Source organism: Anomalospiza imberbis, chromosome 5, assembly GCF_031753505.1.
Source record: "Anomalospiza imberbis isolate Cuckoo-Finch-1a 21T00152 chromosome 5, ASM3175350v1, whole genome shotgun sequence".
NCBI classification, from domain to species: Eukaryota; Metazoa; Chordata; class Aves; order Passeriformes; family Viduidae; genus Anomalospiza; species Anomalospiza imberbis.
The window spans coordinates 64,353,645-64,368,796 of record NC_089685.1 but is presented as its reverse complement, the minus strand read 5'-3'; the positions used below and the strand labels follow the sequence as shown (position 1 = coordinate 64,368,796).

Below are 15,152 nucleotides of genomic sequence, written 5' to 3'. Positions count from 1 at the left end.
TGTGCTTTCCTTTTTTAAAACTATAGAACTGGGGTGTGTAAAAAATTTGTGGAGAGGGCAAATTGTTTTAAGCCTGTTGAACCTGCAGTTGGAGTTTGCTGTTGTTCATAGCCCAGGATTTTGCTGCAGAGGCTTGTTAGCCTGCACAGCAGCATTCCTGCAGGATTGGATTAATGGTTTACTCTCCATTGTATATCATTCAGGAAATCTGTTCTGTGCAGGGCAATAATATTACCAGTCTTTGGGACAGGAGAAGAAGATTTCTAAGATCCTGGCTATGATGGTCAGACCTGCCTTCTTTTCTGTTATGCTCAGGTCTTGAGCAAACTGAGCTAGTCCAAGCCCCACATGCACCATTCTGCCTACCACCCCTGAAAACAATGGAGCCTGCTCTGCCTGTGTGTTCACCAGTGGTGCTCTGCCAACAGTCCAGCGGTGGTCACAGTGGAAACCCACCCGTGTGACTTGGGTGGAGCCTGTTGGGCTGTGGAGTGGGAGAGAGGAGGGTGCCCTGTGTCACCTTAGGCTGTGTCCAGCTGTGAAGGAGCAGCAGCTATTCTGTGTGGCTCAGGCTGGCCACCTCTGAGGTGAGGTGGTTTTGGACACAGAACCCTATTAGGAGATCCCATTCACGGGATGCAGTACGCTGTTCCAGCCTCTCCAGTGCGGCCATGGAGATACAGACCAGGTGCTGCAGTCAGGGCATTGGAAGTGTGGGAGGAGTGAGTTTTGGGTGCTGTGCTTGAGATTTCATAGGTATATCTGGGAGAGGTTGCTAAGTCTCTGTGGCAAATGTGAGGTGTCATGGGAATCTAGTTTCAAGGGAAGGCAAAAATGGTAGCTGGAATACTGTATAAACAGGAGTGAAATGATCTAAGAGTCGTTTGACAAATATTGAAGAAGTTGGAAAATTATAAAAGATTGAAATTACTTTATATAAAAGGTAAACTACTGAACGTGAGGTCTTTGTTAGAGATGAGGTTTTTAAGAGGCTTTACTTACTTGTGTTGAATTGGTGTCTGATTTTTCTCTCCTTTAGATCTGCAGATTGGCTTCAGAGAGTCAGTATTCTCCAACTTTTCTGCTCAAACTCATTCACACCTGGAGTAAGAACCCCAGGTAAGTGTTCTTCTGGAAAAAAAGCCTAAGTACCTCTGAATACATAAAATACAAGGAAGAAAGAGCACTGTGAATACTTGTGTCCAAACCCATATTTTCTTTTTCCATTAGACTCTTATTCTTTTGTTAGCAGTCAAAGCAGCTAGGAAGCTTTCCAGTTTATGCAGGAACTCACTTTTTAATAGCTTGCTTTTTCCATGTATAAATAATAATAACTAAGCACATATACAGCCCAAACCCAACTCACAGGTGAGGAGGAGGTCTGACTTCTTAGGATATGTTCGTCTTGACCAATGACTTTCTTAGTCTTATGAGATGGGAAGTCAGTTTTGCAATATATATAATTTCATTCATGTTTTTGTGTGTCTCTATTTCTTTCTATTTTGTGAAAGAGTATGGGCAAGTTCAGCATAAAATCTGTGACTGAGAGTCTGTTCCTGAAAGTTGTTAAAGAGCTTTTTTTGATTCAGACACTGTGAGAAGTTCCAACTCAACTGTCTTGAGTGATTTTTGCCCCTTCCACAAACTCTTCCTTTGCTAAAGTATCTGGTGTTTCTTTTGAGACACCTCTTCGGTAGGCTCGAAGACCTTATATACAAACTCGTGTTAAAAATGGTGTTGGATCACTAGGTTAGGAGCAGACTAAGAGGAGACTCAGGCTGTGGAGAAAGGATTAGAAAAGGGGCTTGATAACCTCTCAACCTCCATTCATTGTATTTTTCATGACACTGTTGTTCTGGTTTTTGTGCACTTTTTTTCTTGGTTGAAGTGGAAGACAGTCATTATTTTTTGTGTGACTTCTCGCACAAAAGAATTATGAGCTGAAAATTCTGAACCTAATTTTCAGTGAACCTTTTTATAATCTTTCTCTCAGGTATTTCCCTTTGCTGGCCAAGCAGCAGCCAGATCATCCAGAGAGTGATATACTGACAAATGTTTTTGCTGTGCTGTCAGCCAAGAATCTGTCTGAGGCCACATCCAGCCTTGTGATGGACATTGCTGATAGCCTTCTCAACAGCCCAGATTTTGAACCCACGGAGCAGGTTTCCAGTTTGAACGTGACTGACTGTGTTGTCATGGCCACTGGAGACATGACAGAAGGTATGCCTGCCTGAAAGTTTTGAGAACCTGAGAGTTTTGAGAGATATGTTGGGTGCTTTAGATGGAGGTGTTAGATTATGGTGGGATTGTCTAAGAATACTGGGGAAGAGGACCTCCTGGCAGAGATGGAAACATCAAGGTACAAACTTGTCTTGTTGTGCTCAAAAACTGTAAAGTCCTGCTTGCTTGATGACTGCTGAAGTCCAAGTTTGAGTGTCAGGGTCCTGAGCACGGAGAGATACCTTATGAAGAGGTCAATGTTGACCTGTTCTGTCTGTGAAGCTTTGACTGATACAAGTTCAAGAACTGCATTGCTGACTTGGCTCTGTGTCTTAACACCACATTTTATATAAAGGCCCCACTCCTGTATGCACGTGATCCTGTACCACTTTTGATGTTTAGTCTGTGCTTCCTGACTGGAAAGACCTGGCATCTTTGAGAGTTAGTAGACAGAACAGTAGTGTGCTGTGTTTGATGCTGTGGAGACATCTTTCACCTGCAGCACTCAAAGCTAGTGGTAAGGAGCATGTGCCCCTGTTATGGCAGCTTTGATTTTACACAAGAAGTCAGTGGTGGAATAAAGAAAACCACATCTACAAATGCTCCAGTCATTTTAGGAGGTATTGCTACTGTTGAGGAATGTCCTTGGTACCTTCTGATAAGCCTGCACTTACAAGGGCTGTTACTGAAATCTGTGAGGAGAGTGATGTGTGCTTTCTTTGATCCCATTTCAGACAAGTTAGACTTGATGTCAGCAAGTGCTGGTGCTTCTTCCCAGCCACCAACTGCCTTGAATGTTCATAGCTCCCATCTACTTATTCTTCCACTAATGAAGCCTCCTTTATCCTAATTTCCCCTTTGAATAGGGTAGGATCTCCCTTCTGTTTCTTGCAGCAGAGTTTCTTGGGTGTTGCTTACTGTTGTGTCTCTTACAGAGCCCCTCAGCCTAGGTTGCCGGTTGGTCCTGCCCCATGTTCCCGCCATACTTCAGTACTTCAGCAAAACAATGTTAAGTGTGGAGAAGGTGAAAAAGAAGAAGTACAGAGCTCAAGTCAGCAAAGAGCTGAGTATACTTTCCAAGTAAGTGATTCTTAAAGCCTGAAACAGTTAAAAAGCTGGAAGGAGGGAAGAAAGAAAGAGGCTTATTGTAATAGTTCCCAAATTAAAAAACACTGTGTCTCAAACTTTTTAAATATGCAACAGTTGTAAATACCTGGATCTGTTATTGACCTTGCTATTTCCTGGTTACTTAGGTGGTAAGTTTTCAGAAGTTGATTGTAGCTGATGTTGGTGGTGGTACTCAAACCTAATATCTCTTGAGGTTAGAAAAAGATGCAGAAATGCCTACAGTCATGTGGAACTGAATGCTTAGGCTGGGGCTGTGAGTTTGGTAGGTATGCTCTGGTAGCCTGGATAGGCTGACAAAGCCTTGTGAAATGACACTACTGCTGACAGACTTCTTTGCTCTGTATTGGTGATTGAAATTATATAAAAGAGTAAATTACCTTGTCCAATTTTGCAGGATCAGCAAATTCATACAAGAAAAGAGCCAGAATTCAGTGCTTGTGAGCCTTCTCCTCCCTTTCCTTTATCAGACTAACATGGAGCAGGTAGGTAAAAATTATATCCTCCCCGCTACTAAACATACGTTTTTCTTTTAATAAAGTATATTTGTTTGTTTAAGATACAATTAAAAGTCATATTGATTACATGCCATTTCTCATTATTAGCCTGCAATCAAGTCTTCACGTGTTTGTAGTCTGCTCAGAATGCAGTGCCACTGTGTGTTGATGTGCAGAGGTGCCAGTGCCCAGACTGATTCTGTTCCCCCTTGTCATGGGGAAGGTCTGCAGAAGTTATAATGCACTCTTCATTTGTCACTGTAGTCAATCCACCAAATTGCTTGCTTTGAAATAATTCCTCTTCTTCACTGTGGATTTTATGCACCCCAAAGCCACAGCATCTGGACAGTGATGTGAATACATGTGGTTGAGTATGTGGTGTGTGTGGTGTACTGGGGAGTGCTGCATTAGTCTGCTGCTGGATGAAAGGCAAAGGCAAACCGCATACAGTACTATTTGGGGGTTTTAAATCTGTGAGTCATTAGGGGACCACATGTGATTGCTGTTGAGGGAGGTCACACAAGAGCTTTACTGTGCAGTGACCAGGCACTGGAACACATTGCCCAGAGAGTGGGACTCTGTGGAGTCCCCCTCATTGGAGGTACACAAGACCTGTCTGGATGCAATCCTGTGCCATGGGATGACCCTGCCTGAGCAGGGAGGTTGGACCAAATTGACCCCTGTGGTCCTTTCCAGCCTGACCCATTCTGTGAAGTATATGGTGCTGTTAATGTTCATCTCACATATTCAAGAAAGACTGCTTTTTAAAGCTCTGTTAGTTCTCCTGACCTTTGAGTCATGAGGAAAGACACATGAAAGAAGTCTTTATTGTGCTGACAGTCATCTCTTAACACTGTATTGTTTCTAATTGAGAGGCTGCAAGTACTTCTGAGAGATTTGATGATTGCATTGTGTCCTTCTAATTCTTTGTTCTCATTCAGTATCTCTGATCTGAATGAAGTACAGCAATGTGCACTTCGTGTCTTGAAATATGTCCCGGGGAAATGAAATAATCTTGTGAGGTCTCAGTACTTACTGAGAGTTATGTGTCTCTTTCAGGGTACACAAATTGACATTCTGGAGACAGTGCAGAACTTGCTGAGGCATTGCTCAAACCCTATGAGCTTTCTCAAACCACTGGCAAAGCTTTTTTCTGTCATCCAGAACAAACTGTCTCGAAATAAGTTGTGCTTGGTATTTCAGGTATTGCATTTCTACATCTTTCTATGCTTTTTTAAAGAGTAAATTACCTTGTGGTAATAAGGTAATTTAGGTATGAATTAATAAGGTAAAATAAGAGGAGTATTTATCTTTGTGCATGACTTTAAAAATCTTTTTACTTCTTGTGTGAAGTGAAAGTAAGAGAATTCTATGTGGTAGCAATTAATGAGCAGCACAAAGATATGTAGAACCTTTGGCTTACAGCTTGGTTGATGTGAGCCTCACCAGGGATCTTTAGTGTTAAGAGAAGCCAAGCAAAGCACTTAAACTATAACAAATCCTGCATGTTGATGAAATAAGAATGGATTTCAGTATCCTGAAGATGATTTTTATTTGTATTCTTCTCTCACAGTTTATAGTAGGATGTTCTGTATTACTTTGAAGTGACTTTCATAAATTTTTAGCAGTAAAACACAGGAAATGTACAGTGTAGATATTTGGAAACTTAGGACTTAAAACACATATCCTCCAATTTACATAAGAAAGGCTCTTATGGAGGTTCTAACGGGAGAAAGACTAATGCTGCTGCTTTACTTATTTTTTGTCTCAAGTGGTAAAGTCTTGAGTTATCCAAATTTTTAACAACTATAAAAGTTAACTGGATTTTTATGTTTCTTTTAAGACTTTATCTGACTTGGATGCTAAGTTGAAGTATATTACTGATGTTGTTAAGGTAGGCACAATTTCTCTCTCTGCTCCTCTTTCCCCCAGTATGGTATGATCACGTTTCTGTCATTTTTCATTAACGACTTGTTGCTCTGTCTTAGCTGAATGCCTTTGATCAGCGACATCTGGATGACATTGACTTCGATGTGCGTCTGTCAGCATTTCAGTCAATCACAGCCCACATCAAGGAAATGCAAGCAGTGGATACTGACTTCCTCATCCCTGTTATGCACAACTGCTTCTACACCATCCAGGTTGGCTGAATGTTCCTTCTCTTGCTATATGCACCACCTGTCCCTGATGAATCTAACTTTCAACTTACTTCCATTGGCTGTTTTTTGGCACCACATAACATTCAGAAAGTATCTGTAGATATTCTTACAAACACAGTTTTGAAGTTTTGTCTGTTTACCTTTTCATCTGTGTGTCCCAAAATGCAAATACAGTGCAGCACAACTTTCTGTCAGTGAGCCCTGGAACTGTTTGATCATTTGTACTGGATAAAAGGCACATTACAGGCTTGAAAGGCTGGTTTTCTGTTTGTTGCAGCATGTTCTGGTTGTGTGGGCCTGCTGGTAAAGCTAAAAGGTTTTTTCCCTGATGGGTATGGTGGGCATTAATTTGGGACTAGAACTTCTATAGGAAAGCTCTCAAGAGTTTCTGAGTCTCTGAAGGACTCGGTATGTTGTGCCCAGTGGTACTCTTCTGTCCCAGCTTTTGGGTAGAGAAAGATGTCATAGCCAGACTCATGTGGTGCCATTTCTTCATCCACTCAGCTCGGGGATATGGCTCTTAGTGACAACGCAAGCCTTTGCTTGACCAGTTTCATCCACCGACTGGCAGAAATCAGCCACACAGAAGATGAGTACAAGGAGCTAATCCAGCACACTCTGCTGGAGTTTGTGAGAAGGGGTCTGAGGAGTAAGGCTGAGGTAAGGCACTGGTATCTGATCACACACTTCCAGCTATCTTCAGGGTAATGAGATGTTTTTTGGGTGAGTTCTCAAAGTCCCTTACTGGGTTAAGAAGTGCAGATACCCACTATAAACTTACCCTTCATTTGAAACCTTATAAAATTCTACAAAATTGTATAAATTAGCTGTACTTCTCTGTTGTTCAGCTTTTCTTAGTTGTAACTCATTCTTTGGAGGGGAGGCTTTAATTTATATGCAGACCATAATAGGTGCATTTGTTATTACCAAGAATGAGGACATTTGACTGAAACACTTGTAAATGACATCACTGCTCTTCTCAGAATTCTATAGCAGCCTCTCCAAGGCATACTTAACAATCACTGCTTGTTATTTTTAGAGCATCCAGCAGGACTACACATCATTGCTTTCCTGCCTCATTCAGACCTTCCCAACAAATCCCGAATTCCAGGATTTGGTCCAGCTGACCAACCGCCATGATCCTGACATGGACTTCTTTGAGAACATGAAACACATGCAGGTAAAAGACAGCAGGCATTTCTTACTGCCTCTCTTCCCCTGCCCAGCAAAAGCATCTTAGTGTGAGGGGATGTTTTGCAAAGCATCTGTGTGTTGTCTGCAGAGAAATTGAACCTGTGTCATTAGATACTGTTACAAAAAAGAAGGATGTAGACATCATCAGGAGTGATTGAGAATCAAAGTCATGTTTCTATGTAGAAATGTATTGGGTTTATGATAGCCCACAGTCAGCAGTATCCTGAAGATTCCTCTGACACAGGCATGGAATGGGTCTCTGTTTTTTCTGGCCTATTCCCTGCTGCTCTCAGTCTGGAGGATCTGCAGCCCCTTCCCATTCACAAACCTTTGCAATATAAATGTTACACAAAGCCTGGTCTCCTGGTTTTTCTTGCAGTATAAAAATACATTTCTTCTGCTTTCAGAGATGCAATCTGAGAGAGTCTTTGCTGTATCTGTAGTTATATGCAAAGTTGTAAGTTTTTAACTTGTCATTTTCTCTGGTCTTTGCATTTCATTGCAGCAACTGCTTTTTGCAGTTGCATCCCTTGTCTAATACCTGAAGACAGAACAGTCTTATGATTGTGAATGCATAATGCCATTGACTTGGAATATCTATTGAGGCAAAAGGCAAGTGAAAGCCCAGAGATTTAAGGAAAAAGGCCTACCTTTGAAATGGCTGTAATATGTTTATGCCATTGCCTAAAACTGGGACATTTCCAGAACTGCGGGATGTAGGTGCTCTCTTGTGCTAGCTGTGACTCAAGCACCGCTTCATTCACTCTCTCCCATGTGACGTGTCTCAGATCCACAGGAGGGCACGAGCTCTGAGGAAACTGGCAAAGCAGCTCACTGAAGAAAAGCTTGTGCTGTCTTCTAAATCCCTCCAGAACTACATCATGCCTTATGCTATAACTGCCATTTTCAGTGAAAAAATGCTTAAGGTAGGCTCTTTTAATTGAATGCATCTAATTGAATATTTTCACCTTTCTTATATACCATTTGCCTTTGAAACCTAACCGCTTTAGAGAGCTGATGTATTTGTGAAGTGAGTGTCTCCATTGTAGACAAAAGTGCTGTGCTGGTTTTGGTGGCAGAAAGAGGGTTTGGAAAGTGCAGATGCAGTCTGGGCCCAGTCCTATATCTGCTAAACTTGTCCTGCTTCTCAAAGGTTGATCTCTTAACTATTTGATTAGGGATTTTTGTTTTGTTTTAGTTTGTTTTTTGTTTTTTTTTACTTGGGGATTTGTCTTTATTTTTTGTAATCAGCTTCTTATTTTTCCCCCTCTGGCTCCAAACTTCTGTCTTCCTGTTTAGTTGTGAGATTAGTTACTCTTTGACAGTAGACTGTGGGAATATAGTGTGGGCCTAGTAACAGAGGTGTGAATAAATACAGTTTTCTCTGGATTTAGAGGGAAATTGCAGGAATTGGCTGAAAACATCTGAAATCAATAGCAGCTTTGTAATTAAAATTTGAAGGGTGAGGTTTTGTTAGTCACTTTCACTTTCAGTAATGTCAGTGTGGATAGACTTTCCACCTGTGGCTTTTAAAAGCCAGGTTTCACACTTCTGTAGTTCCCTGCACACTACCAGAACAACAGACCTGCTTCTATCAAGCAAAGAAAATGTCTAATTTGCTTACTGCCAGAAATACTCTTGAAGCTGAAACAATTAGAGCTCAGGCACAGGACCAAGCCCCTGCAGCAGTCTAGTCTGTGCCCCTCAGTAGAGTGACTGAGTAGCTCTTCAACCAGAGGGCAGTAAAATATGTTGATTGAAACTTTGGTGAAGAAATAGACACATTTTATTTCACATCTTAAATGGATGTGAATAGTTGACCAGCAATGTGCCATGCCTTTGTGGATGGATGCCTTGACACTGGTTCTTGTTCTTAGTTCTTAGCACAAGTGAGCCCATAGGTTTAACTATGTGAGAAAAGTTAAACGTGTGCAGAATAATTTGGAGGAAGTGGGCCTGGAGATCTGCTTGATGGACTGTGATTTTTTTTTTTCCCTAACTTGATGCTCAGGAGGAGATCTAAAAGTACTGAATCCCAAGCATCCCCACTAGACAAATGTTACTTCTGTCTCTTCTTGCTTTGGGTAAAGGATGCTTTAGACCCACGACCATTATGAATGCTAACAGCAACTGAATTTCTCTCTTTTGAGCAGCATGAAAATATGGTAACAGCCTCAGTTGAAGTTGTTGGAGCTGTCTGCCGACATCTTTCATGGTCAGCATATTTGTACCACTTAAAGCACTTCATCCACGTCTTGCAAACAGGACAGATTGGTACGAAGCTGGGAGTCAGGTGGGTGCCGTGAGCACTGCTGCTCCGGGTTTCTGCAAAGACTCCACAGGCACAATTCAGTGTTTTTAGGAGCAACTCATGGACTTTAGCCTCTTCTCTGAGGAGAGAGGTTGCTGACTTTGAGGTGGGCTTAGGCAAGTGAAGGTGGGCATGGCTTGCTGCTTGCAACTCTGAAGTTTTAACAGGTTGTTACTTTCTTACACCGTGTCTCACTGAATGGATGGCAGTGGTTCTTGCAGGCTGTCCCTGCTCCTGGGACACTTCCATTGCTCCAGTACCATGCTCTGTGAGGTTTCACAGTGAAGTGGGTCACAGAATGCATGTAGCTGAAAAGTAACCAGTTTTTATTTTCTGGGGCTTTTCAGGATAAACCTCCTTATGGTGCAAGGTCACTAAATCTGATGTTTTCCAAAAAGTGGTTGTAAGATTTTTCTGTTGTATATGCATCCTCTTCTTTCTGTGTAGAGGGCTGATCTTTCTTCATGTTTTCCTTCTGCAGCTTGTTAGAGATAGTGCTGGAAGCCTTTCACTTTGACCATAAAACACTTGAAAAGCAGCTTGTGACCATTGACAGCCAAGGTGAGCTTTTTGTGTCTGCTTGTAAAAACACTACCTCAAACTGCTCAAATACAGCTAATCAAAGATTTGTGGTTTACTCTTGACATCAGCTACTCCCGTCTTTTTAAAATGGGCATACTGGAAGCTAGTGTTGACTTGTCTCCTCAGGAGCAGTGCATATTTTCCTCCTGTGTGTTGACAAAGTCAGGAGAGGTGTAGGGAATCATCTCCACACTACCACTCCATCCCAGGCATCTGTTTAGAAGCCAAAACAGCTCAGAACCTGTGTGGTTTTTAAAGTCTGCACCCAGCCACAATGGCTGCTGACACACCTGAGGTTTTTATCTTTGATGTTGGCTGCTCTCATGGTTATCTGCAGCCAAGAGGTCCTCACCTTGCTTCCCTTGCCATTTCACGGGATGAAGTTGTGTCTTCAGCTTCTTCACTATTGTGGTTACCCATGTTGGGATCTTTGGGTGAAGGAGGAAGATGTCTCACACCTGTGTTTGTCAGTACCTCTTGCCTTGTGAAATCCTCAATTTTAAGTGAATGGCAGTTCTTTACAGTACGAGCACATAGACCTTTGCTCAGCTGACTACAGAGTTCAGACACACTGTAACCTAGTCTTTGCTTTAAACCTGGCCCTGAGGGGTGGTTATCAGAAACAGCAAGCCAGAGCTTCTTTACCCAGTAGAAGCCTGATGCTTATTGGTGGTTTGCTGTCACTGGTGATAGGTGTGAGCTTTATATAGAACCAAGCTGTCACAGGAGTCTCAATTGAGGGCTCATGTTCTGTGTTCTCCTGCATTTACCTGTACTTTTGGCAATTACTTGATAGAAGCTGCTGCCATGGACCTTGACCCAGTGGTGGAGGCTGAAGAAGCCATGGAGCTGGAGCAGAGTGAAGGGGAAGAGGAGGAAGTTGAAGAAAAGAATGGGAAGAATCTCTCTGAGAAGCCAGTAGAACCTGAGCAAGCAGCGGAGCCATCTGAAAATGCTGAACAAGTGCCCAAACCTGTTTCATTCTTACCCCGAAATAAAGAGGAGCTTCAGTGTCTGATCAAGCACATTCAAGAAACAGTTACAGTCAATATCTTGCCTAAATTGCACAGGTGTATTGTTGCAAAGGTGAGGAGTTGACATTTGAAAGGTCTTTTTTAGGCTCCTACTTTAAGGATTGGGATACTACTTCAGAGCCAGTGAAAAAGCAACACATTTAAAAAATTGGACACAACTGGAGAGAGACCATCTCAAAGCACAAAAAAGGCTTCATGCCCTTTGCTGCGTCATGGAGATTACTGACAAACCCTCTGGTCAGTGTGGATGTGATGTCTTAACTTTGCTGCTGAGAACTGTCTCAAATTTACACAAGTGAAATTATTCATTTTGTCCAACCTCTTGAAGAGTTCTCAGCCACTTGCTTGCACCAGCCCAGTTTCTGTATTGAAAACACAGGGATTTATCTCACCTGTCCTTTAGCTGTCTGGGTTTTTCCTGCAGTCATCAGAGGATAGCAGCCTGTCATACTGTCCTCTTCTAGGGTTTGCTGAGAAAAACACAGGATTTGTTTCTGTATATTAAAAGTGCATTATGTCTTGCTCTCTTAAACAGGTTAAAAGAGACGAGGAGCACAAGCTTGTGAAATCCAATGTTGTGAATGATGATGAGGTAGTTCGTGTTCCATTAGCTTTTGCAATGGTCAGAATGATGCAGTGCCTTCCCCAGGAAGTGATGGAAGCTAACCTACCAAGGTAAATCCCAGTGGGGTCCTTACATCCCAGTGGGGCTGTTCATTGTGCAGGGAATGAGTGCAGGCACCTTTCTCAAGCTCTGGCTATGTACACAGCTAAAGTCAAGAGGGACATCCCAACAGACCTTAAATACTTCTTTTGGAAATTCCTATTCCTAGTGACATGCTCCTCTGCACCTCAGCATTTGACTTCTGTAAATCCTGACCTAAGAGCAGAGCTGTGAATCAAGGTGCAGAGGCAGAGTTGGTTGTGCTGAGGAAAGAAAAATGTACAGAAAGAAAGGACAATCAGTAAAACATCCTGAAGGACAGTAGGTGTCTGTATGCCTCTCTCTGTGAGGCTGGCTGTGAGTACAGCTGTGGTTATGAAACAGTCCTGAAAAGCAGCCTCCTTGGCAGTGTAATTAGTTCTGCTCTGCTTGGAGATGAACAGAGCTGTCTGTCTTTGTTTCCAGCATCCTACTGAAAGTCTGCACATTCCTGAGAAACAGATTTCAGGAAATACGGGACATTGCCCGGAACACCCTCATTAAAATCATGGAAGTGTTGGGCGTGCACTACCTTCTGTATGTCTTAAAGGAGATGCGGTCTGCGCTCATCCATGGCTACCAGGTAATGCTGAAATTCTTCTTCTTCTGCTCTCTGTAGGCTTTTTTTTTTCATGTATTGGGAGGAGAATCCAAAGGGAAGTTGCTATTGAAATTGTTTTGCACTGGTAGAATAGCTTGGTATAATGCAGGTAAATACTGTTGCTGTGCCTATATCAGTCTTTGTTATGCCATGCCAAATGTCAAATAAGGGTCTGTACCCTCAAAGAACTGAGTGTCTAAGCCATTTTCCTAGTGAAGAGTTGAGGTATGAAGAGGAAGGATGAATTTCTGGTTCCAGTAAGATTAGAGGAAATCTTTCCATAAAGTCATGTGGGCTAAGCAGTATCTTAGCAGTATCTATAAGAGGGGAGTTGCCACACAAACTGCACAGAAGGTGTGTGGTGATGCTAGTTGAAGGCTTGCTTCCTAGATCCAGAGTCAAGGCTCTGACTATTAATTCATCTTTCCTCTTTCTATGGTTTGGGTTAAGAATAATTTTTCATGTGAATTACCACAGTGGAGTAGCGTGAGCTTCTAGCTGCTGTAACAGTGAAAACACCAATTAGAGCAGCCTAAATATATCAGTAAGAGCCCTGGGGAGAGAGGAGATTCCAGCCCTCTTGCCAGTATGTGGTGGCATAGGGATCCTTTATCTCTTGCTACTACATGGATTCTCATCCTCCCAGTGTTTTTTTTCCTATAATGAACGGTCAAGTGCAGTGTGTGACTTGTGATGTCTCAGGTATGGGAGTGTCCCCATTCAGTATGATTAAAGAGGTCAGTGCAGAAGTTTGGAAGCATGATCTGTTTTCTTTTTCTCTAGCTCCATGTGCTGACTTTCACTGTGAACCTGTTACTGAAGGGCCTTACTACCAGGCTCAGTGCTGGTGATTTGGACCCCTGCTTAGATATCCTGATTGAGGTAAAAGCTATTCAAGACTGAAAGAAAAAGCATCATGAAGTGCTTGGGAGATATTCTAGGAGGGGAAGGTTTTGTATAGGTTGTCTCTGACTTGGTGGCAAACCAGGCTGTTGTGTGTGTGCCGCCAAGGAAGGAGGCACCAGTAGGCCGCCTTGTAGAGGGGAATCAAGAGAAGTCAAATATCTCTAGGACTGTATCCTGAGCCCTGCATCCTGAGAGGGGATGGATTCAAGATTAAGACACCTACCTACCTACCTGTGTTTTCCTGTACTCTAAATGGCTGAGCAAGTCAGCAGACATCTACTCAGTGCAGTCCACGGAGCTCAGGAACTCAGCTGGCCACACAGATGGGGTATATTGGGATATACTGATCTGTATTGATCTGTATTGATGCAGTCCTCTTCCTTGTATCACAGCACCACAGAGGGGTGTGAGAACAGTGTTCTCATCTGGTGTGCTTAAACTCAGATGTTCTATGTTGACAAAGGAAAGATAGACATGATGTGTAGGAAACCTGGATAATTGTTTTTTCTGTGAGTGGGGGAGAATAGTGTTGTTCTGTTGCTACTGGAGGAACCTGCTTTTCTTCTTTCATTCACTTCTCTTGCCTGTTTTCCAAAGATTTTCAACCAAGAATTGTTTGGAAATGTAGCTGAAGAGAAAGAAGTGAAGGGAATTGTCTCCAAGATCATGGAAGCACGCAAAAACAAGAGTTACGATTCCTATGAAATTCTTGGGAAGTTCATAGGAAGGGGCCAGGTGACTAAACTTATTCTGCCACTGAAGGAGGTAAGAAAAGTGAGCCAGAGTCTCTCTTAGTAACTGTGAGATCTCTCAGTTCTGTAAGGTGATTCTAGAGCCTCTGGGTGGTTACTTTGAAATCACCTATGGAATCTTGCTTTAGCTTCCCATTTTCCTTTGGGAAAGCAGTGAGACTTTATTCTTGATGTCCAGGGCAGGGAGTGGCATTCTGGGTGGCTTTTAACTGCTGCTAAAGTGGAAACGTCCAACTTTTGAGTTCTCTCCCTCTGCTCACTCTTCTTTCCTGTGGAGCTTAGAAGTCCTGCAAGGCTGCAGTGTGGTTTCATCTCTTGTACATGAAGGAAATGTCAACAAAATGTATCCAGGGTCTATCTATGTGCAATAATAGCCTTTTCAAAGATGCGGAATTTTTAGCAGAGTGCAAGCTCACACAGGAATGGAACACTGGTTTGCTCATTAGCTCTTGTGTCCTCGTGGCTACAGGTGAACTGGCTGGAGGCTGACAAAGAGGCTGGAGAGGAAGGGAGGGATGGTGGTGCAAAGCTGAGGCAATGTGATGCTGTTCTCATAAAGAGCTGGAGACTGTGACAACATGATGAGAGAGAAATTGCTCTAGTTTTTCCCATGATTTCTGAATACAGATAACAGATAATTGCCATCAGGCTGTCCTCTTGAATTCTCATGGGTTTACCTTTGCAGACTCTGGAGAGCACTACAAGCTTGAAGATAGTCCGGAAGGTGCATGAGGCACTGCGTCACATCATGGCAGGGCTGATCTTCAACTCAGACATGAATGCAGAATCCCTCCTCCTCCTCAGTCATGGTCTCATCAGTGAAAATTTGCCTCTGCTCACTGAGAAGGCCAAGTGAGTTCCAGGATGTTGTTCAGATGGTCTGGTATTGGTTTGCTTGGAGAAATGGCAGTTCTCAAATCCAACTGATCAAACACATGAGAGTTTCCTTGCTTTCATTCCCTTTTTGTTTCCAATGTAGCTGAATCATTTGGGCAGTAAGAGGGCAAAGATAAAGCTTAGTAATGGGAGTTAGCATTCGTTGAACTCATGGGAGTCCACTCTTGCAAG

General features: G+C 42.7%; 1 protein-coding gene across 1 annotated transcript in view; it reads left to right on the top strand.

Annotated features, from left to right (window-relative positions):
• The window catches only part of UTP20 (UTP20 small subunit processome component), a 63,709-nt gene that overhangs the window by 34,679 nt on the left and 13,878 nt on the right, over positions 1 to 15,152 (top strand). The window contains exons 29-46 of the mRNA XM_068191606.1: positions 1,040 to 1,119; positions 1,994 to 2,220; positions 3,156 to 3,300; positions 3,743 to 3,830; positions 4,902 to 5,045; positions 5,686 to 5,736; positions 5,831 to 5,983; positions 6,506 to 6,661; positions 7,041 to 7,181; positions 7,984 to 8,121; positions 9,349 to 9,488; positions 9,988 to 10,067; positions 10,885 to 11,174; positions 11,658 to 11,797; positions 12,252 to 12,408; positions 13,210 to 13,308; positions 13,930 to 14,097; positions 14,770 to 14,936. Of these exons, the coding sequence (XP_068047707.1) occupies positions 1,040 to 1,119; positions 1,994 to 2,220; positions 3,156 to 3,300; positions 3,743 to 3,830; positions 4,902 to 5,045; positions 5,686 to 5,736; positions 5,831 to 5,983; positions 6,506 to 6,661; positions 7,041 to 7,181; positions 7,984 to 8,121; positions 9,349 to 9,488; positions 9,988 to 10,067; positions 10,885 to 11,174; positions 11,658 to 11,797; positions 12,252 to 12,408; positions 13,210 to 13,308; positions 13,930 to 14,097; positions 14,770 to 14,936 (2,564 nt within the window). The remainder of the gene's footprint in view (positions 1 to 1,039; positions 1,120 to 1,993; positions 2,221 to 3,155; positions 3,301 to 3,742; positions 3,831 to 4,901; positions 5,046 to 5,685; positions 5,737 to 5,830; positions 5,984 to 6,505; positions 6,662 to 7,040; positions 7,182 to 7,983; positions 8,122 to 9,348; positions 9,489 to 9,987; positions 10,068 to 10,884; positions 11,175 to 11,657; positions 11,798 to 12,251; positions 12,409 to 13,209; positions 13,309 to 13,929; positions 14,098 to 14,769; positions 14,937 to 15,152) is intronic.